Genomic DNA, 24,433 nt, shown 5'->3' on the forward strand with positions numbered 1-24,433 from the left:
CCTAGTGTGCGTAAACTCTTGCAGTTCAAGTATCTTCTAAGAGCTACTTGAATGAGTGTAGCAGCATAGTTTTCTAGGTAGTTTTTCGAGACAGTTCCTACTGACGCTTGCCTTTTGGGAGTAGACAAAAAATGAATTGTAGGTGTTGTCGTTACCATTTCTTCTTGCTTACACGCTGCTAATCATCTTTCCCTATCCTGCATGCACAAAACCATAATTTTCGGATGTGAGGAGTGTTTTGAATGCTTCTCATAACTCAATTTTAATTTCACCAGTTTCTGAGCTATATTAAGCATTTAATATATGTTGTAAAATGAAAATTAGAAATGAATAATCCTAGGTGACTTGCCTTTTCCTTTACGCTTTGGTTCGTTCAACTCCCAGCTCCATGCTTCTTGCCAAACCAAATGTCTCTATAATGCTCATTGCATCTGATGCCATTGTAGCTGGGTGAGGAAGACTCAACTACTGCGACGTCAATTCGTTGGCGTGCCAGACTACTCCTTTCAGTTTGCATGTGACTTTCATCATCTCCCACCATTACATTCCCTGTTGAGTCCAGAGACTCCTTCACATTCCCTTGTTACTTGCATGTCCATAACATCCGGTTCAACTTTCGGCAACTGTAGTTCCAGAATACTCCCTTCAGTTTGCATGAGACTTTCATCTCCCACCTCTACATTTCCTGTTGAATCCAGACTCCTCTAAATCCCCAGTGACTTGCGTATTCATAACATCCGATTCAACTTTACGCAACTGAGGTTCAGCTGCAGTGCTTTCATATTGATGATGTTGTACCACACAACTGCCTTCAATTTCCTCGATCTCCCTTTCTAACTCGTTTACATAAACCAAGGCCTCATTCACTTCATTTTCTATCTGCAATCTCAGTATACCGAACAGCCTCCGCAGAGATTCATCTAATTCAAAAAGACTGTTGATGTACTCGGTACTTTTTGAACCTGTTCCACAGATATCTCTTGGAAGTTGGCACATTTGTAAGCGAGCTCTACACCCTTCTCCAAATATACTATGAAATCTTCCAAGACATCCTCTTTTGGAAAATGCACGACCTTATTACATTCTGCTATCTTTTGCACCAGTGGCTTTAAGCAATCCAGTGTGAACTTGGAAATCCTCGAGGAATCGTTGAATTCCTGAATTCTTTACTTTCACTTGTACCACAGAATCAGATAGCTCCTGAAATACTGCTTCAAGGCGTACCACCTAAACAGGAGCAGGTCCTTCTCTTCCAGTCGACGCTTCAACACCATTCCTTTCAATTCTCTAACATTTGATGTTGCTTCATCAATGTATCAATTATAAGTCGCTGGTTGCTAAGAATCTCCTGCTGTCTTCTCCCCAATTCATCTTGTCTATCCCATGTTGTCCTTGCCAAAATCCCAATATTGTTGACTTGTACGCTATTGACTACAGCCTCAGTATCTCTAGCAGACGTCTGAGAGCCTCATTCAACTCTTCAAGCTGGTCTGCATAACTATCAATCAAGCAGCTGCAGCAGCTACCCCAAACACGGATGTCACAATTGTTGATGCTTGAGAACTGGTTGACGAGCACTATGCCCTCATCGATTTTTCTCTGAAGTTCTTGGATTTCTTGGACGGGAATATTCAGTTGCAGGTTCTGCAATCTAATTTGTTCTATGATCTGTGGCTGTAAACAATCTAAAGTAAATTTCAGACTTCTGATGTGATTAAACTTACTAGTGTTGCTCATTGCCAACTTAACCCCATCGAGTAGTTGAAAAGGTGCTCCTCCGAGAAAGTTCAGAGTCAGAATCATCAACCAGATTCGGACCAGCTTTGCTCGAGTCTTGACCCTCCTTCAGTTCATCTTTGGTCCAGATCGCCCAGACCAGGCAACATGGAAATGAACTGTTCTAACTTCTAAACTCAAATTTAGGCATCTCAAAATCATCATCTTCGACAACAAAATCACTAGTTTCAGCATCACTATCTGACTCAAATTCTCCCACTTAAGAATGAGGTTTTCCCTTGAAAGAAACACATGCAAAATCCGGACATTTTTGTAGATGGTTTTCATCTGAAAAACTCCGAAACGTAATAGTAAATGAAGAGTGACATGAAGTACCAAAATTTATAACCGTCACCAATTCATTTGTAAATGTGCAAAACTGCATGTTCATCCTAGTTATACACTAGGCTACAATGTCACTACAGCAAATAACTGGAAAGACACATAGTTCAGACCATCTTAAAAATTCTAAAATTAATTAATACAAAGGACTAAGCGGCTAAACAGTAGCGTCATAGTCACCCTGGGCAAACTTGTCCTCCGGATAAAACACTGCCACTACGGATTTCCCACCAAATTTCCTATTATGCATCCCTGTGCGGGCCTTTGTCGAACCATCAACATCCCCATACTCCAAAAATACCTGCCAATACATTCAAGTTTTAGCAAATAGATGATTAACTACTGAAAATGAATGGAGTAATCAAGTTAAGTGTACTAAAAACTAAAGCACAAACCTTTCCAAGTCCAGGCGATGGTTCACCATTAGGTCGCGGACGTGGAATAATGACATTTACGAGAGACCCTGCAAAGCAGTGAAGGCAAATAGATGTTAGACACAGACAAAATTACAGTCGGGTAATAATCTTTTTAAGGTTGGGGAGGCTTCTGTCTGGAAGTTAAGCCTGATGCTTTATAGCAGAGAATGTGGGACTACAAAAAAAGGCTGTAAAAAAGAAAGATGATGACAAAAAGAAAAAAAAAATCAATACCCCAGTAAACTTTGATGGTTGATAAATAAACAAATTAAAGTGCAGGTAAAGATGACTGATAATTTACCAAATTTCTCGCCCTCCTGTTTCATATCTTCCACGATGTCTTCATACTCAAGATCATCCTTCAGCTCTTCCTCATTAACAACTTCTGTCAAGCATACAACTTTGGTGGCCACTGCAGCTCCTGTAGGCTGTTGCAGCAACAGGAATCTCTGCAAAATACACAAAATTGAATATCATACTCAAACCCATACAAACTAAATTATAACTGCAAATCAAAATGCCCTCCCTTTCTAATCAACTTCAAACCGCAATAACACGTTCGCCAACATATATATATATATATATATATATATATATATATATATATATATAGTCTATCCAGAGTGAACCTTCACTCTAAAATTACAGAGTGAAGTTCCAATTTTAGCACACTTTTCAGTCAAATTTTTTCATCACAGGTGATTCAATATTTAGGTATGCTAGTCAAGATCATCTCTACAAAGTTTCATTCAATTTGACAATGGTTTGAGCTTTCAAAATTGAAATTTACATGACCGGTTACGTTGAACAAATTTAATTCGTTAATTGATTTAATCTAATTTCAATACCTTAACGATAACCGAATTGGATGAAATTTTGCATAGATGGTCTTGAATATCATTCCTAAATATTGAATCACTTGTGATGAAAAAATTTGACCGAAAAGTGTGTTAAAATTGGAACTTCACTCTGTAATTTCATAGTAAAAGTTCACTCTGGATAGAGACTATATATATATATATATATCAAAAACTTGGGAGTCCAACCCACAGCTTATAGCCTTCTACATACTCTGAATGCAAAAAAAAAAAAGTAAATAATTTCACTAACCTGCAATGCAATTTGCTGCTGCGCATGCAAAAGAACGCTCTCTTGTTCAGGTTTTGGCTGGTTGGCACCTTGATTAGCACGCCTGACGGTCAGGGTCTTGTCGCCCATTTTAATCCCATTCAGTGCAGCACAGGCTATGTCGGTAACTGAAAGATCTTGGTAAACACAAAAGGCATATCCTTTTGAATTTCCTGTTTCCCTATCTTTCACAAGATCAAAACCACGGAGGGGTCCAAAAGATTCAAGCAACTCCTTGATCTGAGCTTCTGTAAAGTAATAGGGTAGACCACCAACAAAAATGCGATCAGGGCCTTCAAGCCCACCAGCAGAACCAGGTGTTAGGCCGACATTAGCCAAGTTCAGATTTGGACTAGGCTGGCTTGGACCAAGTGTTGCAGCAAGAGATGGGTTGTAGTCACTAGGTCTCCTAACCTTAACAGGGGCACCCTGTGTTGTGTTCCAAATAAAATGAAAAGTAAGTTTAGATGGGTAACCAATGTAATATGCTAAGTAGAATGCCTAAGACGCATTGTTCTTAAAAGAGAATCTCAAAATACCTCAAAAATAATCCCATCCAAAGCCATTGCATTGCTGGCCTCTTCCACAGATCTCATCTCCACAAAGGCAAATTTTTTTTCATGGTTGATGTAAACATTAACAACAGCATCTCCTGCAACAACAATAAGAATCAAGTATCCATATGGCAGAATACTTGCCCATATGCACATTTAGTGGAAAAGTAAACATACCTGGTCCAGCTGTGTTCCCTCCAATAGCATGCATGACATGGCTGAAAAATGTAGCAACCGACTGCACATATCCAGAAGATGGTGTGAACTTAAGCTTTTAAGTAAATCAAGAAAGAGATGCTTTAAAAAAAGACCTCTAAATGAACACCGAAGATATGTACATATTTTTTTTTTAAGATGCGGACCTGCTCATTTGCTGTAGGAGGAAGCCCTCCAACATACACCCTCCGTGCATGCCTAGTAGCCTGATACCAATATGAGTAACATTACATGTCAGAATAAGTTAAAATACAGTCGACAAGTAGCATATTAGGAAACAGTTAACAAAGAACAGCAATTCTCACAATAATGCCAACCTGTTGAGTCATGGCCTGTACGGGCATAACTGGAAGTGCTCCAAACTGCTGCAAGCAAACAAAAGTCACCAATTTAGGAGAATTAGGAAAACAAAGATGTGCATCACATTCATTCTCAGAAAAGGAGAGAGAGAGAGAGAGAGAGAGGGAGTACCTGGCCAGTCGCCAAAGGAAACATGTTAGGGAACATCCCAGGAATGGTTGGAGTAGCTCCAGGAATCTGGCCTGCAGAGAAAATTAGATCAAATTTTAGCCCCTCACTGTTAAACAATATTTAATATCTGAAAGTTTTTAAGCTACAAGTGCCGAATTACCCCTCCACCATATCGTTTTCCATGATACTTCAGCATTCCCGACATTCAAAGATATAGTTTATTAAAAGAGACAAAATAAGTACATTAGTTACAAGTTCTGGAGGAAATATTTGTAAGACTACCAACCGGTGCATTGAATCCTCCTTGTACATAAAAGCTACAGAAGTCGGCTCACACCCATTGTCAGCACAGTGGGGCAAGTAGCCCAACATTGCCTTCTTACAACAACATACAAGACATAGAAACAAACAAAGAAAAACACCAAACACAAGAAAAACCAGAAAAATCTCTCAGTCCCAGTATTATATCACCAAGTAAACAATAAAAATGAAAAGTTAAAACCCGTCCAAAGACCAAAGCTTTATGAAAGCTAGTGCAATAGTATTAAAATTTAGCTTACCAAAATACACCATGAAATGGGATATGATGATTCCACACTAGTCCAACAAAGAGAAAAGCAGTTAACAAGATCAATCATCCTAAGTCTAGGAGGGACAATATACCTGTCAGAGGAACAGCAGCACCAGGTAACAGTGCAGAAGCAGGAGGCGCCATGTCAAAACCGCTAATTCTTTTGCTGCAAGTAGTTAATCTCAGCATTTATAGACAAAACATATATATACAGATCAAAAACAACTACAGATGTGGGAACCTAATTACACCAACATGAAATTGAAACAGAAACTTTCTGAACTAATCAAACAGTTCTCCACCTCACCGTATATAAAGGGTGAAATAAAGTACAGCAAAAAATTATAATATAGATGTTGGGCCCATTTTTTATTGAATTGTATAGAAAACAAATATAGATTATATTGAAAGGCTAAAATAGTAAATCAAGCAAGAAAGATATTCTTCCACTGAAAAAAACTAGATAAAAATTTTCAATTCCCATGTTTGTAACCATTGATGTTGTATTTTATTTTGTTTACTTAAGATTTCACTATTTTTCCTCATGAAGAATCTACATTTCTTCTGATTTATTGTTTTGTGTAAGCAAATTGGCAAGCGGGGAGGAGTGATAAGAGCCTTTGAAATAAAGTGGTGTAAAACTTATGCAGAAACCTATATTTTCACAACTGATAACTAAAGAAGCAGGCACTATAGATCATGACACACCGACAGATAAAAAACAGAAGACAGACTATACAATATATAAATATAATTACTCGTTCATACAACTTTAAGACCTTCTAATGAGTATTGAAACTTGTTCTTATTGCAAATTACACTACTAATGTCTCGCAGAATATACCTTTTGGAGCGTGAGCGTGAACGCGACCTTGATCTAGACTTATGCTCAGATCTACCCCTGGAACGAGACCTGCGCCCATGCCTATCCTCCCTGTCTCTGTCATAATCCCTCCGCCTGTAGGAATAATAACACAGATAATTAAAACATTCTGGAAGATTCAAAAACAACGTCTGCACTAGATTACTTTAAAATAATTATTCAACAGAACGAAGATTTCAAAGTGCCAGAATTGCAGCAAAATTCTGAAAGGAACATTAATTTGGCAAGTACAACTCAAAACTGCTCATACCTATCACGGTCGCGGCTGCGGTAGTGATCCTCATCATCATCATCCTTAGACCTCCTCCTCTCACTCCCTTCCCTATCCCTGTGGCGGTCTCTATGATGACGATCATGATCCCTGTCTCGGTCCCTTTCCCTATCCCTATCCCTATCTCTGTCCCTCTCCCTATCTTTGTCCTTGCTTCTCCCCCTATCCCTATCCTTATCTCTATCCCTATCCCTCTCCTTATTACGCCCCTTCTCCCTTTCCTTTTCTCTGCTCTTTGAAGAGCCCCTCTCATAATCACGGGAATGCTGAAACAAAAGGTAACATAATCATATTAGTTACGGTAAAAGTAACTTAAATTTTCGGCTACTCAATATCAAAGTACAGATCAACATACTGTGAATATAACGAACTGCATTAGCATCACTCTCCACAAAAACAAACACAGAAATCACATGCAACATGTAATGCAATACAGCTATACAAGGTAGTCAAAAATCGTTCTCGAAAACCAAACGAATTCACATAAAACAAACAAACACAGAGGCAACCACTGCAAAGTAAATCGAACACCATACAAGTAAGCTTTGATCTTACACAGCCTGGATTAGCTTCAAAGTAAACAACGAGCTTTCTGAGAACAGAAACCCTAGAAATCACAACGAGGCTCTAAAATCAAACTTCTAAGCATTCAATTTGAGCAATTAGGAGCTGAAAAGAGAAGTTCGATGTATATGAAACTAACCTGAGATTTGGAATCCCTGTAATCGTCGAGAGGGCCGTGGTTAGTACTGCGGGGTTGGGGAGAGGAGCCGTCGACGTCGTCTCCGTTACCGTCGTAGCGTCCTTCGTAATCAGCCATCTAGGGCCTTCGGTCTTCTCGTCGCTCCTATCTCTCTTAATTCGAATGACTCCGGAGCTTTCTGAAATTAGGGCTCGCAATTTGTGCTTTCTCTACTTATATAGGGGAGCGGTAATTATTTTTTTATTGTACGTCTTTTTCACTCAAATTACCTATGCTACGCTGGGCTTGAGGCCTGTATTATCAGAAATTCCGAAATGGATTAGAACAAGTTAATGTCCAAAAATGGAGTTATGGTTATGGTTATTGTGCCCAGTAATATTTGTCCCACTATTTTAGAAGTCTCTTCCTATTTGAAAGATTGAGGTCGACTCATGAGACACTTGTTATAGCATTCGAGTTGTTTTCTCAATCGACAAATACTGCAACTGTTCTTTCTTTTTATTTTTTTCTTGTGGCACACAGTTTTATGTTTTATGAGTAGCAGATTTTACTCACTATTATATACTATTACTTATACATGAGTTGTATAAAGCTGCAATTGTTCTTTCTTTCAATTTTTGGTTCTCGGGAAGAAAAAAGATGATAATAGCTTTTTATGAAGTTCAGTAATTTAATCATAATAGTTGATTATATGTATAGTTTGGTTTTTAATTTTATGGATAGTTGGGGTCTTAGGGCAACTCCAATGGTGTTAAATTTTAGTTTTGGTCTTAAAATATAACTTTTCGTCTCCAGCATTTTGTTTTAAGGGGTTTTAGTTTTGGTTTAATAAGTTTTATATTTAGTGATTTTCCAAGACCAAGACTTCAACAGCGCATGGGTCCACATCAATTCAACTATGTCATAACATCTTCATATAACACTCAAAATTATATTTTAATCAATAATTGTGTATATAGCACCTCATATAACAAATAATTATTGGAGATGGAGAAATGAGTCTTATATAAATAGTGGGACAACTCCAACCATAAGCTCTATTTGGGGTGCTATTTTTATTTTAGCACCCTTTATTGCACTATTCATATAAGACTCATTTATTCATCTTCAACAATTAGGTGCTATATGGGGTGCTATATACACAATTATTTATTAAAATATGATTTTGAGTGTTATATGAAGGTGTTATGACATAGTTGAATTGATGCAGCCCAAATGCACTGTTGAAGTCTTACTCTTAGAAAATCACTAGATATAAGACTTAATTTAGGTCCAATTCCTATTAAACCAAAACCAAAACCCCTTAAAACATGAAGTTGAAGATGAAAGTTCTATTTTAAGACTAAAACCAAAGTTTAACACCATTATTGGAGTTGCCCTTATGGGTTATGATTATGGTCCACTTCAACCTATTTCACTTTGCCTTGTTTGAATCTACTATCAAATGCTCTATTCGAGATTTCAACCACAGAAAACATGCAAGCTCTATAAATCTATCAAAGTTCATCCAGATACACTTAGAAGTGTTGGCACAAACAATAATCTACAACATGGTTTCCTGGAACCCCAAAAACTAATAACATCGTCGATTCAATCCTCAGTTCTTCGGTGTTATTTCGGACCGCCATCCCCCGTTCTCAGGTACCATTGAGAACCCTTGGACACACAAATATCATTCATGACCTGCACAAGAAAGAATATAGAACTCAATATCTAGACATCATAAGTAACATAGTCTAAAAGGAATGCAATGTGCATTTTTTCAAAGAATTATAGTGCCTCCAGTCTTATTTGTCCACAAGCCTAAAACCTTTCAAGATCATATACATAAAATCAACTTACCTTGCTATATTCATTATTCGTGATTTCCCTCCCAAGTTCCTCCTGAGCAGCTATCGTAACATCCAGCTTTTTAAGTGGCCCTTTATTCTTACCTTGTAGAAGTTTAATTACAACGTTCCTGCATGAACAAACACCGATTACAGGTAACATATGGATACATTTTACAAATTTCAAAGCATCGGAAATAACCTTGTAACAGACTCTAAACTCTAGATTATAGTTACTGTTAGGAATATGCAATGAATAATTCTTTACGGCCCCTTTCAGGATATTCTACAGATCTGCCACTTAGAGAATGAGGCCAACCTTAATTGATCGTGCTCTGGGTGCTCTGGCGAAGATTTCAAAACATACACACCACCAATCTCTATTGCAACTTGAGTTACGAAGTTCTGTATCACTTCTAGAGGAGCCTCAGAGGCATTCTTTGCAGCTATTAACATTTTACTCTTAGGATCATTTTTTGGCATATTGAATTCTTCAACTGTCAATTTGGATAATCCATCACGTATCAGCTGAAGGCTGCCATGAAAAATGCATATAGGTCAAACCAAAAAGATTGAGAAAGAAACAACAATGACCAAGTATCATAATATGAACAACATTTCGAGCATATATAGAGACCCTGGCTACAACATAAATATTTTGATCGCAAGAATAAAATGATAAATTGTGATCCAAAGCCCTAAATACCTCCCTCCCAGCCATGAAAGGTTTTTTCCTCTCATATTTGTATTATAACATAATTGTTTGCCTCCATCTCTTTCCAGGCTATCCCCAAAGAAGGAATAAGAGAGGATCTTGATTGAACAAAATGCTTATAGGGAGAGGATTGCATTCACTGATGTAAAGTTACCACTCTTCTACACCCTTTCTTCTAGGGTCTGTTTTGTTTGTAACAATTCTAACTGTATTCAATATAATTTTAAGATTCATTTGATATACGCGTGAGTGATTTTTAACAATTAGTTGTTTGTCCCTTGTACAATGTAAAATGTTATTAATAAGTTGCATAACTACCAAAAACCAAAGACATATTGGCTAGAAAATTAAAAAACAAAAACAGCTATACGAAACCTATGTGTTAATTCTTAAGTATAAATAAAGTTAAAAGGAACATTTTTATCAGGTAGCATGAGAATCAGAAGGTTTTAGTCTGGAATAAGTGTCCGCAAGTCCCATTTCATATTATTTTTATTTCTCTTTATATATATATACATATATATATATTAGAATTGTATAATAGAAAATAGATAGTGCTCTGCAACTGTGAAATGCGTAGAGGTATACTTACTTGCAAACCTTGTATTTCTTAAAAACTTCCTTGATGAAATGAGGTAGAGCTGCTCGAGTTTCATCTGAAATGGTTCTCACTCCTCCACTGGGAATTCTGCTTGCACTTTCACTAGGACCTTTATCAAAATATGGTGATTTCCCAATCTTACTTATGCTAGCATTCTTCAAATCACGGTGAGGCTTTAAGGCTTCTACCAATTGTTTGTCCATCCTTTCCCATATCTGTTCCTGGCTTTCATGAATCTCTGGATAGAGTTCTGCAAATGATACATCTGATTGCTCTTTCAATTTCCAATCTCGAGTTGAAGGTCTGTAGACAGCTAAGAATCTCAAGGTTTCGTCAAAATGTGGCTTTAGGCGTGGGTAGACATTTAGTTCTGAATAACTAATTACAGGGTTCTTCTTGAATGAATTTAGAATGAAATTTCTAGCAGTACGGAGATTATCATCCTCTTTCTTTCTAGAAGAGCCCTCTTTCTTGGGATATAGCAATGCAGTTTTTGGAACCCAGAGATCACGCAGCAACAGGCCATTCTTTTGAAGGACATCCAAGAGTTCTTTATCCTGGTTCCGAGGAGCATAGTACTTCTTAAGATCACTGAATCGACGAGCTACAGGTTCCTGTTATGGAACAATTAACCTTTGATTAATGGAAAATTGCTTGGCTACATTCCAAATATCGAGACAATAAATGAAGAAGTAGCCGTGCAGGTTGATATGTATGAAAAGGAGATCCCAGATGAGACCATAAAAATATGCATTAGCTTCAAATTTACCACAGTAATAACATTATTAAAGTTGGAGCATCCAAGCCAACTCCAAATGGCAATCGGTGGAGAATCCCCATATAAAGGCTCTGAATCCCATATGTGGAAATTTTATTAGCAATCTTAAGTTGCCACAAACCTTAACAAGCAACGTCTGGATGCGCTCCTCCAGAGGCAGGTTCAGTAGAGCCCTGAGCAACATCAATTCATGTATTTCAAATTAAAATCAAAAGGACGCAGTTTCTATTACTCGTTATATTGTGACTGCAGAAAACAAATAAAATATACAAAGATACACATCAGGACAATACATCCCAAGTGATTAACAAAAAACGATGGTTTCCTTAAAAATAAAAAATGGGCATTAACATATTATAGTGTTCATATATATTTATACATAGTTAAAACTGAAAAAGGCAAGAAATATGAAAATTATCGCACCTTTTGGAAGAACCTTTGCATGTTCTAGGACACAAGGAATTAACATAATCATACCTTCAAAATTAGTAATAATTCACATTAGTTTGGCTTATTTAAATATTCAGAACAATAAACAAAAAGGTAAGTACTGGGTAGGAACAGAACATACGGAGTCATTGTAAAATCTATGGGAGAAATGTCTTGTGCCACCATTCTTTTTAAATATCTAGCCGAAAAATCACTTTCTGAGCCATGGTACTGAAGTGGAACCCAACTCTGGAGAGACAAAACTTATAAATCAAACATATCGATGCAGAATAAAATACACCACACAGACATATATATAATTTTAAGAATTTGTCACAACTGCTTTAGTGAAATCAACAACAGCAATCCATTCTGGATCATTTAGATACTCAAACATGGATAGAATAAAATATACATTGCTACAGTGGCATGTCTACTTTTCATCATGCTAAAGATAAAAAAATTTGTTCTTTTTCCACAGACGGCATACACAAAATAATTCCCGTTCTTTTTCCACATCAGGAAAATAAAGAATAACCACCAAAATTACCTAACAACCAAAAGAAGAATCTCACCCTGAAAAGTTTCTCAAGTTTGAAAAAGTAAGTTGTATCAAAGCAATATACATGTATCACCCGCAGTCTATCAGTTATAGAACAACATCAATTTATATAACCAAATAATCGAAAGCCCAAAGAAAAGATTTTAACATATTAGAGAAATATAAACCAGCTTGCTTATTCCTCAATTTATCAACAGATTAGATGTTGAGAGAGCCAACAGTGTTGATATAAGCGTCTTTAGATCTTAATAGTTATTCGCGATATAAGCAAAGAAAAGTAAACAAAAACACAACAAATTTATAGTGGTTCAGCCGAAGCCTACTTCCACTGTGATCTCACTTGAGAGATTTACTAGTACTGAAGAATTTAGGTACAAGTACTTATTGCAGACCTTAACCCCTCCCTGTCTAGCTCCTATCTCTCTATCACCCTTTGCTCTCTTTAGGATTTCTGTCTCTGTCTAAAACCCCCCTGCAGCCTTATTTATATCAATAGGAGATGTTGATACAGTATGGACTAGGATTACTAAACCTAACACAAATCCTAATAGAATATTGGAAGATATACTCTCCTAAAACATATAGAAAAGTTGTGCTAACTTCTTTCCTTTCTAAACCTGGATTTGATTACTGAATCTTAACTCTCTAGCATGTATCAACGAGCCAAAAACACAACAAACAGAAGCAATGGAAGATTCAAAACTTGTTAGACTCAGTCTTGAGTAACATGTTTTAGCGAAGAGTAATGACTATGTCACTTGTGTTGCATTGCAGGACTGAATATTAAATCCATAGAACGAAATTTGCTACATGTAATTCCAAAAATATGGCAATGTAACAAATAATGAAGAACCAAAACAATAAACGAAAAGCAAAATAACAGGAAACACTTGTAATATCTGAATGTAGCATGTATCAACCTATCTTAAGCAAATCATAAAAAATAAAAATAAACACAGCTCCATTTTCATACCTCTTCATCTTCAGTTGAGGACTCCACACGCTTGCTCTGGACAGAAATAAATAAGAAATAATTTCATAAGATTCCAGTTCAATCATGGAACATACTTATTAGTGGTTGCACTTATTTTTATTATAGTTTCGAATAATGCAAAGATCAAGAATCCTTCTTGTTAGTAATTGATCATGATTTTAAACATATTCTAAGGGTTTTATGATTTTGTGATGTGCTTCATTGGGGTAATAATGAATTAATACTAATAGGTAAATTTAGAAACCAATAAGGGACAAAAAAAATATTTTAATGAAGAGGGTATCAAACCAATCATCAAGAAAAGTAAACAGAGGTCTTGTTAATGATCTCTAAACACTGAAATGCTTCGTGTGTGTGTGTGCGCGCCCGCTTTCTTGTTAATATGATGATGATGTATGTCATATCAGGTAGTTGTGGAAACCAATAGAACCCTAACCAACAAAACTATATTAAAGGATAGCTGTGCTATTGTGTAGACATACTCATTAGCTAGTTGAAATATGCATGAAACCAAACTATATACAGTGCTCACTCTAAACCAGCTGCACTGGTTCACTGGCCTACTTGTGAGTCAGGTGGCCTTCAGAGGGTTATGGCGTGTAATTGGCAGACGTTGAAATTTTAATATCTTTTGTGGCAAGATAAATCAATTGGCCAAATCAATTAGCTCCATTAAAAAAGAAATCAATTAGCCAAACCAAAATTCTAAGAATCAACTATATCCTGATAAAGATCGTTTACTATAATTAGGACTATAATGTATATGAAATTGGTAATGACTGAAACCTTCAATAGTTCAATGTTTGTGTTATTAAACAATAGATGCAGTACTTAGTGCCGAAAAAGAGCAATTAAAGCAAGTCTTGTACTTGTAATTTAATTAAAAATCTATATGTGTAAAGTGCCATAGCTTTGCTGGTAAAGCATATATCATACCAGACTCTGATGGTCAGTAAAGTCCGCATCCAGCATTGAGGATATGGGAAGAAATTATTATATATTGCTCTCTAAGTTTTGACCATAATATATATCAATAATGACCCTATTACTAGGTTTTGAGTTCATAATAAATAGAGAACATGCACGTGCCGCTAGTGAATATTGACGATTTGACATAAATGTCTTATTTGAAAATTAAACTCCAAGGTCAGTGCTGAAAAAATATATATATCAGACAATCCTGAGAAAAGGTCTTTGTTCAAGTTATGAGCTTTTGTTCATGCTAATGATGCCATTTAAATTTTGAGTACTCAAGGCCATTGCTATGTAAATAACAGAAGCTAAAATGAAACCACATTTGGACCATCAAAATAAAGCCAACCTCTGGGATGAAAAAGAGTACCTGTTTCTTTGATGAAGGCAAAAAATTTCCCTCACTAACATTTTCTCTTTTAACTGTAAGTTCTACATCCCCAGTGACCCTGCCTTTCCTTTTTGAGCCACCAGGCTTTAAATGGTCCAGTGATGGTCGGAGCTGCACAACTGCATGAACAGGATTCAAGTGTAACTGCAAGATGCAGAAAGTACAACATTTTCAATTACCCAACTTCAACAAGCCAGCCCACAACGAAAATTAATAATCAAGTTTCTTCTACCAAGTATGGGAATGGCAATAATGGCATAGTGCATAAAACCATGAAACAGAACTTTGATTATACACACAGCCAGGCTAAATGCATAGTTCCCATCGATCAAGACAGCCCATAAATTCATAATTGTCAAAATAATATATATTTGAATGACCCTACTTGGGGCTTAAAATCAAGCAACACATGTGACATACTAAAGATCTTTCTTCTTAATCCCAAATATGCTAGCTTAAATTTGTAATGGAAAAGAAATCATATTCAGGCACAAATTATCCATAACTAAGAGAAGACATAAGCAGGACAAGCATTCACATATCAGAACGGTATGATGATACTGCAATGCATACCTTGTTGCCCATCAAAACCCCAACGGCATAGCCAGTTGAACGGCAGGGACCCCATTCCGTAGCCAAAGTCTAACAAAATTCACAAGAACACAACACCCCAATTACTTCACATAAAAACATAGTCAGCGATGTCAAAACATTCAGAAGCTCTTAAGCATTAAAAATCGACCTGCTTTGTCATTTTGAGCCTGTCAGCAAACTCTTGATCACAGTTCTTCGAGTAAAGATCAATAGACAAATCCACCTCCACTTCAGCAGTGCCAGGCTTCACTCTAATCTGCAAAAATGAGACACAATGTCAGTACTCCCAAACCAAATGCACAACACAACAATCATCCAAAGCCGAAAACCTCACCTCCTCGCATCGATTCTCCAGCTCATACGGCCGCCACCGAGGCCTCAGCGGATATTGCAACACGTATAACTGAAATTCCCAAATCAAAAACAAATTAGGGCCAAATTAACTATAATTAGAGCTCACTAAACACAGAGAGTGACACTACCTGAGTGCTGGAATCCACATTAGGATTAAAGAACACGTCAATTTCACGAACGACGACATCTTCATCGTCGTCTTCTTCCAAAGGATCGTCGTCCTCCACCGTCGGCTCTTCACCGGTCTCCATTTTCACGGCGCCGTTGGAGTCATCTCCGTCGGCGCATGCTTCTTCTTGTTTCTCCTCTTTCTTCTCCGCCGCGTCATCGAGTGCTTCGGGCTTGGGCTGGAGTAGCTGCGGCGTCTTCGGGTCGGACTTCGGGACCGGTTTCGAGGGCTCTTTTTTTACGGCGGGTTCGGGTTTCGGTCTCGGCGGGGCGTTTTTGGACCGTGGAATGAACCTGGAGACCCTAGCAGGCTTGCTCGGCCCGTCTAGGTCGTCGAGGTCCATACTCACCGGAATCCGGGGGTTTTAATCCTCCGATGAACGGCGGGAAGGGAAGGCAGCACCGTGTGAGAGTGAGTGATGTTTTGTGTCTGTTTTAACTTTTAACCGTGACGGCCAAGTTTTTGAGCAGCTATATATAGTGGTTTTGGGCTGAGCAAGAGCTTTGATTTGGAGTTGGGCCAAATTGATCAGCCCAAATATAGAAAAAATGAAAAACTATACTGGTGAGGAGGTCATGAGCTTTTTCTCTTAACTTAATAAATGGGACATGCAAATGAGGACCGGGATTAGGGATGGAAAAAATACCCAACGGGTAGAATATTCACGGGTATTCGATCTTAATGGAGAGTGTTTCGAGTATAATCGGGTAACGGGTACGGGGATCCCCGCTATTCGGATAGTCGAAACGGGTAAAGGGCGGGGATTGTATTTTGATTATCATCCTCGTACCCACACAATAATGTATTATATATTTGATATAATTAATTAATATATATTCACTTAAATAAATTAATAGATAAAATAAATAAATAAAAAATATTAAAATATATTTTGTGATTATTTGCACGTACAATAATTTTTGACATAAGCAAATAATTTTATCATGAAATTGATTTTTTTATATTTTGTGTACTTTATTGGAATTTTTTTATATTAAAATAAATTACTATTAACGGGTATTTGGGCGGGTATGGAAACTTGATCCCCTAAGAAAATGGGTACGGGGAATACCCAGTATCCTATTATAGGGATGGGGGGCAGGTACGAGGATGGGGGCGGGTGCGTAGATGCAAATGGATTTGAATATGGGTATGGTTTTTTAATCTCCTTGCTCTACCCTACTCATTGCCATCCCTAACCGGGATCCTCTCCTAATGAAAATTGTTCTAATATTGCCTAATAAACAAATCTTTGCCATCCATTGTGAATCAACATCCAAGATGAGCACAATTGTTAAAAATTTCTCCTACCCCTCTCTCATCCAATTCCCTCTATCTTTCTCTATTTCTCCCCTCTCATTCCCAACAACTTTTATTTTTTGCAAAATTAAATCGCCATCTACTCCTCTTTGTCTTCCATCCCCTTCACCGCCGCCACCTACCTTCCCCCGATTGCCGCCGCCAATCTCTCGTTTTTGTGAGTGTTGCAGTTATATTAGAACTTGGAGTGATAAATACAAGGACAAAGATCATAGGAGCAGTGGGACAATAACTAATCAGACTCCATCATCCAAAGACTATTTTGGGGACTTCATTGTGACCCCTAATCGGACTGGAGAAAAGCAATCTTTCTAGATAGCTTTGACGTTATGGTTGGGTTTAGTTGGAGTTGTAGTCTATCTTCTTCTTCTTTTTGGGCAAGAAGCTACAGTCTTTCTTCTAAATCAAATTATACAAAGCATTGTAATGGTATACACGAGTAATTGATGTGTTTACCATGTCATTCATGTAATTAGTTTGTTGTTCATGTAATTAACACACCAACACCGTATGTTCATGGTGAAAAGAAGAGATCGGCAATAGCGATGGAGGAAAGGTGGTGGCGGCGATGGGGATGGAAGACAGAGAGAACTAGATCTAATTTTGTAGAAATTAAAGTTGTTGGAGTTGAGGAGGGAGAAAGAGAGAGAGGGGTAGGAGAATTTTTAACAATTAGGCTTATCTTAGCTATTGATTCAAAATGGATAGCCAATATTTGTTTATTAGGCAATATTATGAAAATTTTCATTAGGAGAAAATCTGGTCCCTGCAAATGATGCAATACTTGAGATAATTGAGGAGATTAGAGACCCACTATGGCTATATTCGTCAGGCTTGCTTTACAAGAAAGGGCAACATATCATTTAGATATGAAATTAATATGCAAGTAAGGGTCATCATTTGGCCCCATGAGCCAGAGCCCGAGCCCGCCCGAAACCCCCGACCCGACCCGACATTAGGGCGGGCCGACCCTAGTCTTTTCCGAATATAGTAGGGTAAGATTGAGCAAATCAAACCCGCCCTGGCCCTATTGAGCTCTTTAGGGCCAAGCCTGGCCTGACTCTAGAAACTCACCACATTTAACTCGTTTAGGCCCTAATAATAATTTACTTTTTTATATTTTTAAATATGTTTTTTATATTTTATATACAATACACATCACTTTTTTGCAATTGATTTAATAAACTTTATGTCTTATTTTTCTATTTGTTGTGAAAAATAACAATAGTTTTGAGTAATTTGATATAAGATATTCATATATAGTCACTTAGATTTTAAGTTATAGATGTTTTAAGTTAAATCCATGGCATATATGTATTTATAATATGAACATATCTTGTAAAAATAGACTTGTCTTATACTTGAAACCACATAAGTAAATCGTGAGAAAAAAAATAAACATAATATTTTTATTTTTGTTAGATAAAGAAATGTCATGCTCGGCTCATGTTGGCCCTATTTAGCTCTATTAGAGGGCCGGCCCGACCCCATCTTAATTCTAAATGAATGGGTCTTTAGGGCGGATAAGGGTTTGAAAATCGGAGCCATAACCCGGCCACGGCCGACCCTATTCTTTGTTGACTTAGTCAAAACCTGACCCGACCCTACCCTTAGTCCTAAAATTTAGGGTAGAACTTGGCCCGACTGGGCCATAATGAGTGAAAATACAAGATAGAACGATAACGGGTAATAGCAGCGGGATATGTAGAAGAATTTTACTAATCTATTGAATAACTGATACAATGATTACACATAAATCAATAATAATATTATTCTCAAAAGTAAAAAGACTTCTTACTTGATAGTCACAATCAAGTATTAACAACCTCACCAAGATTGTTGCCTCAAGTGCCGATACAACCTCACTAAGATTGTTGTAATCACACGTATGTCGACTTCACTAAGCTTGTCGATGATGCCACTAAGGTCTTCAATGGAGTGACTAAAATCTCCTAACACTAAGTTTTTATTTGTTGTGAATTTCTTCTATTTGGATTTACCCTTATCTTCTTTTTCTATTGTCCAAGTGTCCCTTGCAGCAGCAATAACTACTGCATAAGTGCCTATATACCTCTCAAAACTCACGGCAAACACCTCAACCCTAAAACCAATAGGGAACTCACTTAACCTCATTCCTAATCAACTTTATATATATATATATATATATGGGAAAGCTCATACAAAGTTATTTTAATATAAATCCATTATAACAATTCCTAATTACACTTTAACTAAATATATATTCCCACATATATATATATATGTTAATTAAACTACTCTTACATAAACAAATTAAACCTCCCTCTAAGGTAAGAGATCATGCCGTGAAGCTAACATCATCAATGCTTCTTTCCCTATTTGATTCCATCTTTTAATCCAATGACGTGTCATCCACTCTTTTGGATCTTAATCAACATCATAGAGGCCAAAATCATGTACATTCAATGAGTCCTACACGCAAGGAAAAAACACAAAACATCATTTTGCAAGGCTTTGTTGGGACAGTTCCTAGGTCCAACTAACAGTCATAGTCTAGTACATTCTTCACAGTGGAGCTGATGCAAGTGTCAACCGAAAACATATACGAGAAATTAATCCACCAAATTCCTCAACTTGTTTTATGTAATTAGTGGGTTAGGGAATCTTCATTCGAAACATGGACATGTTTTCGATTAATCTTCTTTCATAGTACCGCTCTGTTGAGGCAGATGAGGTAGAAATTTGAAGTTGATTGGTGGCCAAGCTATTAGATCAATGTTGATCGATCCGGTTGTCGAACAAATTAGTCATGTTCTTTGCCTCACGTCACAGCTTAGGACCACTCTGTAAAACGTTGAAGTATTAGTTTGTACTTAATTAGTTGTTATAGTAGCTAGTACTGACTACTGATTGAGTCGATTTGTTTCAGATTTTTCTAACGGTTGTTCTTGCTTAGAAATAAAAATTAATACAGTAAGTGTTGGGCAATTGTTTGATTTGACACGATGAAGTGTAGGCCGAAATCTAATTCGATCGGATAGTTAGCCATTGTTCTTTCTGAAAAGGTCTCCTTTATCAACATTACTTTTCCTACCACAATGATCCTTTATTTTCCTTTACTTAGTTTGAGGAAGATGAAGATGTACAATTTCTTAGTAAAAGAGAATGCTTTACTCCAAACGAATACTAATACATGCAAAGTCACCCGAGTCAACTGTTAATTTCCAATCATTCATTTATATGTGCCTTGTGCTTGTGATTACCGTGTTGAACTATCGTTACAATCTAATCAATATAAGATTTACATACAAGCAGTAATAAGTTAATAACCCAACTATACTCGATCGTTCATGTGTTTATGACTGGTGTTCGATTTCTCGACTTAGGCTTCAATCTATCGATTTTGTGCAGAAATATGGATTTGCCATCACTCATGTATGCGTGTGATTCCATTCTCCTTTTGTTATAAAGGATTTTTAGAGTTCGATCGATCGAAAAGAGATATCCCATGCACCGGCCATATATCCTACTGTCTCTGTCAAGCACATATTGCAGATTAAGGAAATGGAACCACCTTTTGTAGTGAGGTTGCAAAAGGAAGATGGAAACCTATTAGAAAAGATTGAGATATATATTAGCTCCTCACCTACTGACCAGTCCTATTCCGATGGGTTCTCTTTTTAACTTTGAACCATATTGTATGAGTGGTCGACGTAACTGTCCAATTGGTCCATGACTCGTGGTTTTCCATATCGATCGCAGCTACTGACCTGGAAAAATTAAACCACAGCATGAAAAGAACAGGACAGGGAGGGAAGGAGAAAAGCGATGTGAAAAGCACATGCATGCATGGCATGACCGCATGATTTATGTAAGATTAGGGCAACAAGCCAACAAGAAGCTAGATCCATTGAGCTTTTCCATTGAGTTTCTAGATCTTTTAGCAGAATTTTCTTGTGTTGGGTATGTAACTTTAACGTTTTCGCGATCGTCATCAAATCCATAACTACCATATTTTAAAATTTCAAGTCGACTTAAAAGTATAAACTAAGTTAATTTAATTTACAATTTCCATGTATTTTTAATTAAGGGCTTGTGAAACTACTCTCATGCCTTTATTAATGAAACTGTCAAATACAATGGAAACATGAAGTCTAAACATCTGATTACAAATACCTGCAATAATATTAGTAATTTGTATATTACCATAATTAATCCATATTGATTTGCTTTGATTTGGTCATGGTTTCTACTGTGGTGTAGCTATAATTTTTGAGAAATTAAACCACAAGTACATAAATTGCCGTAGTTCTAGTTTACATTAGCCGATCGTTTCTCTAATTATGGTGTGCATGCTTCATAAGGGTTTATTAGTAGTAGGTCATGTCAACGTACATAAACAAATGGAGTTGTCAATGATGCACTTCTTGCTAAATGATGTTTGTTAGAGTACATAAGTTATGTACAGACGCCTGATACTATTTCGGAATATTCTTACAATATGAGGTTTAGGCTTAATGTCCCCTCATAGATTCTGAGATTTTATTAATAGATACGACGTAAGAGCCGCCGGTTTAGCCCATTTAAAAACAAAAAAACAAAAGTCTAAAACATAAATTAAAAATCAGATGTTCATATAGTTTAAGTATTCATACTCAACACCGTTTGGGTATGACTATGCATGGTTATTCGATTCTACTTTGCTACGTGTTCAAATGTTCAATATATAACTTCAAACTGATACTCTCCTATTGAGTCAGAGGACGATCGACTATGTACCATTCTCTTTCATGCTAGCCAGCTGAACTGGTATTGCTTCTTGGTGTTTGCCATATATACGTACAACAGGTACTGTTACAACATTAATTCAAAATACAAAGAACTGTGAGACTTCGTTTCAAAGTTCACGCTCTTTCACCGTAAATTCGAATCTCAGCCGATCACACTTTTCATTTGTGCCAAACTAGAAACAACTTCAACGAGAAATAGTGAGCCGTGTATAAACCACAATGATTTTCATCAGAGGGAACATTCCTGGCGCCAATCCGGCCTTCTTAATTAGTTCGAAACCATAAAATTAAGGAGATGCAATCCAAGTCAATCCCAAGTGATGATGAAAATCTGAGCAGAATCTCTGCCGGCTTTTTGGTTAAAATCATAGTTAAACGGTTAAACCTTAATAACTATAAAAAATAAAACATGTAGATGTATATATATGCCATGAACCAAGCTTGCATTCTTCTGTACGCTCATGCATGTTAAACAAATTCAAACATGAAATACTTATCATAGTAATTTTTAAACTCCACGTACTAACTATATTTCAAAACCATGTAAAGAGATAAACAAAAGCATCAATTTTGTCAAAGCATTCACGCGTGCACGTCAAACACAACGAGTGATTTTATAGAGAACAACGAAGATCGATAGCGGAACTATGGAAACCCACAAACTAAATTAAAACCACATTTTTAACTTATGCTTTAACATTGGAAACCACTTATATGTGTCCCTAAATGTCATAAAGCTCGTAATTAGGTATCATGTTAAAATCTTTTGAGTTTTGCTTTGGGTCCCTGGCTTCTTTTATCACCCTAAAACACCTCAATTTAAGCAAACTACAACCATTAGTCAAGTCGCACATGTAAAAACTGTTCGCAGAACAATCAGGCGATGTTGGAATTGTTTCAACTATTATGACTTATCTAATGTTTTGCTTTGAAGTTATTTCCAAACTTATTTTACTATATGGAATGTGCATGCAGAACAAAACCAATAATCTTTTTTGTTTTTGCTGATGTTTAGATTGAGAATCAGAATGAATATTTGTCGATCTCTAGATTCAATTATCTATCAGAACTCGATGATTGGTGTGTATTGAGAAAGAAATAATTTGGATTATTTCAAGTACGTGTTCGCTCTTCAAGAATTAATGAATTATAGTCTGATAATTCCTCAATTCTACTTATATGGCATACGTCCAAGTACTTCTTCTTCTTGCCACACTCAAATGTACTAAATTAATATGAATTGAACCACGAGAGCGATATTTAAATGGCTAGCTACGAGTTGTCTTCATATACCAGAAAATTGAAAATAAAGCCAGGGTATTATATATTCAAGATTCTCCTCCTTTAAAATATTATTAATATCTCTAATCGCGAACATGTCGACGGAAAGAGGACGAAAGTGAAAGCGCATGAATCGTACGTAAAATATTGATGTTGCATGAAAACCTTTGATTTCATTTCTATAAAATGATCGAGATGACTAACGATGAAATAGAAGTGCCACTACAAGTGAATACAGACAAACCAAGAACACTAGATTATATATTTATCGGCATTAAGTTTTTTTTTTTGACAAATGTCGGCATTAATTAAGTTTGAACCTCATTGATCCCATTCGATAATTTAGAGCACCAATTGCATGCATTGTCTATTTTTATCGTTGATCTAAGTTACCTGTCTTTTTATGGTGGAATGCTATGTATTTTTTTTTCTTGCCTTCTTTAATTTGTCCACATGCATGCCAGGTATAAGCATATAGTTGTTTTCTCTATTATTATTATTATTATTATTATTATTATTATTATTATTCTCTCTTGATATACATAGAAATAGAATGGCAACCGTAATATATTACTGATATGTTTTGATGCAAGGATTAAAATATCAATAATTTTCTCGATATTTCTGTGAAAGTTTCTATTTTTCGGCATATGAATATATCTGTTACATACCAAGCATTTTTCGATAGAAATTTTTGAAATTTCCCGATATATCCGGAAACTGAAATTTCCCGATATTTTCATAATATCGCCACGTATCAGACAAATTTCAAATAAAATAACAAATCACTGGTTATGAGAATCGAACCTCCAATCCATCATTTTGCAAGCACAAAGTTATATTCAACTCTACTACACCAACTTATTGTAATATATGACTCTTTTTTATTATATATTACATTACATGTCTCAACATTCACCTAAAATTAAAATAAAACCGAACTAGTTGTGAGAGGAATCGAACCTCTTTGGTCTAGAGGAAGCAATGATAGACCTTACCCTTATGGGGGAAATTCAACATGCATTATACACCATATTTATTCTCTAATGAGATGCAATCAAATAACAACATATAGACACCATCTGATACACAAACTTCACATAAACTATGGTTATGGTCAAAGTCGAAACATACTTGATTCGAACGGGAACTACCACTACTATAACCCACAGTCAATCACTCACGACCCATATGGTTGACATATAAGTTATATATAGGAGGTATCATTTAATGACTATTCTTCACAATATACGTAGGGTTTTACTTAAGGACATAATAAAGATAGTGAAAATTTTGTACATCATAAATTCTTTATGTGATTATAAATCACTAATGTAATTTCAT

General features: G+C 36.4%; 2 protein-coding genes across 10 annotated transcripts; both read right to left on the minus strand.

Annotated features, from left to right (window-relative positions):
• Window positions 1-2,109: 2,109 nt before the first annotated feature.
• LOC126782527 (splicing factor U2af large subunit A) lies at window positions 2,110-7,506 on the minus strand. Of its 9 annotated transcripts, XM_050507814.1 has the most exons (14): window positions 7,332-7,506; window positions 6,815-6,894; window positions 6,608-6,772; window positions 6,319-6,432; window positions 5,567-5,640; window positions 4,904-4,974; window positions 4,738-4,797; window positions 4,579-4,638; window positions 4,394-4,454; window positions 4,202-4,314; window positions 3,645-4,091; window positions 2,836-2,983; window positions 2,514-2,581; window positions 2,110-2,419 (listed from the first exon to the last, which is right to left on the minus strand). In XM_050507814.1, exons 1-14 carry the CDS (start codon window positions 7,446-7,448, stop codon window positions 2,276-2,278), a joined length of 1,722 nt encoding a protein of 573 aa, XP_050363771.1. In that variant the 5' UTR covers window positions 7,449-7,506; the 3' UTR covers window positions 2,110-2,275. The 9 variants fall into 9 exon arrangements, with proteins under 9 accessions (XP_050363771.1, XP_050363763.1, XP_050363750.1 ...); XM_050507806.1 differs by having other exon boundaries at window positions 4,750-4,794; window positions 6,608-6,894; XM_050507793.1 differs by having other exon boundaries at window positions 4,738-4,794; window positions 6,608-6,894.
• Window positions 7,507-8,790: 1,284 nt separating this feature from the next.
• Window positions 8,791-16,139, minus strand: LOC126782884 (uncharacterized). Its single transcript, XM_050508228.1, has 13 exons — window positions 15,679-16,139; window positions 15,531-15,599; window positions 15,345-15,452; window positions 15,176-15,244; window positions 14,582-14,746; window positions 13,219-13,254; window positions 11,826-11,932; window positions 11,678-11,731; window positions 11,376-11,427; window positions 10,468-11,090; window positions 9,480-9,695; window positions 9,174-9,291; window positions 8,791-9,014 (listed from the first exon to the last, which is right to left on the minus strand). The coding sequence occupies exons 1-13, from the start codon at window positions 16,060-16,062 to the stop codon at window positions 8,943-8,945; spliced, it is 2,073 nt and encodes a 690-aa protein (XP_050364185.1). The 5' UTR covers window positions 16,063-16,139; the 3' UTR covers window positions 8,791-8,942.
• Between the last annotated feature and the right edge of the window lie 8,294 nt (window positions 16,140-24,433).

This window comes from Argentina anserina, chromosome 1, assembly GCF_933775445.1.
Source record: "Argentina anserina chromosome 1, drPotAnse1.1, whole genome shotgun sequence".
NCBI lineage: Eukaryota > Viridiplantae > Streptophyta > Magnoliopsida > Rosales > Rosaceae > Argentina > Argentina anserina.

What these genes read in the sequence shown, in the direction of transcription:
- LOC126782884 (XM_050508228.1), bottom strand. Translation starts at nt 16,062, where the DNA reads ATGGACCTCGACGACCTAGACGGGCCGAGCAAGCCTGCTAGGGTCTCC. An exon ending in GGGTTTTGATGGGCAACAAG is followed by an intron (nt 14,747 to 15,175) that starts GTATGCATTGCA and finishes TGCATCTTGCAG; the next exon opens with TTACACTTGAATCCTGTTCA. An exon ending in TGCAAAGGTTCTTCCAAAAG is followed by an intron (nt 11,428 to 11,677) that starts GTGCGATAATTT and finishes GATGTTGCTCAG; the next exon opens with GGCTCTACTGAACCTGCCTC.
- LOC126782527 (XM_050507786.1), bottom strand. Translation starts at nt 7,448, where the DNA reads ATGGCTGATTACGAAGGACGCTACGACGGTAACGGAGACGACGTCGAC. An exon ending in CTCAACAGGTTGGCATTATT is followed by an intron (nt 4,639 to 4,737) that starts GTGAGAATTGCT and finishes TATTGGTATCAG; the next exon opens with GCTACTAGGCATGCACGGAG. An exon ending in CATCGCCTGGACTTGGAAAG is followed by an intron (nt 2,420 to 2,513) that starts GTTTGTGCTTTA and finishes ATGTATTGGCAG; the next exon opens with GTATTTTTGGAGTATGGGGA.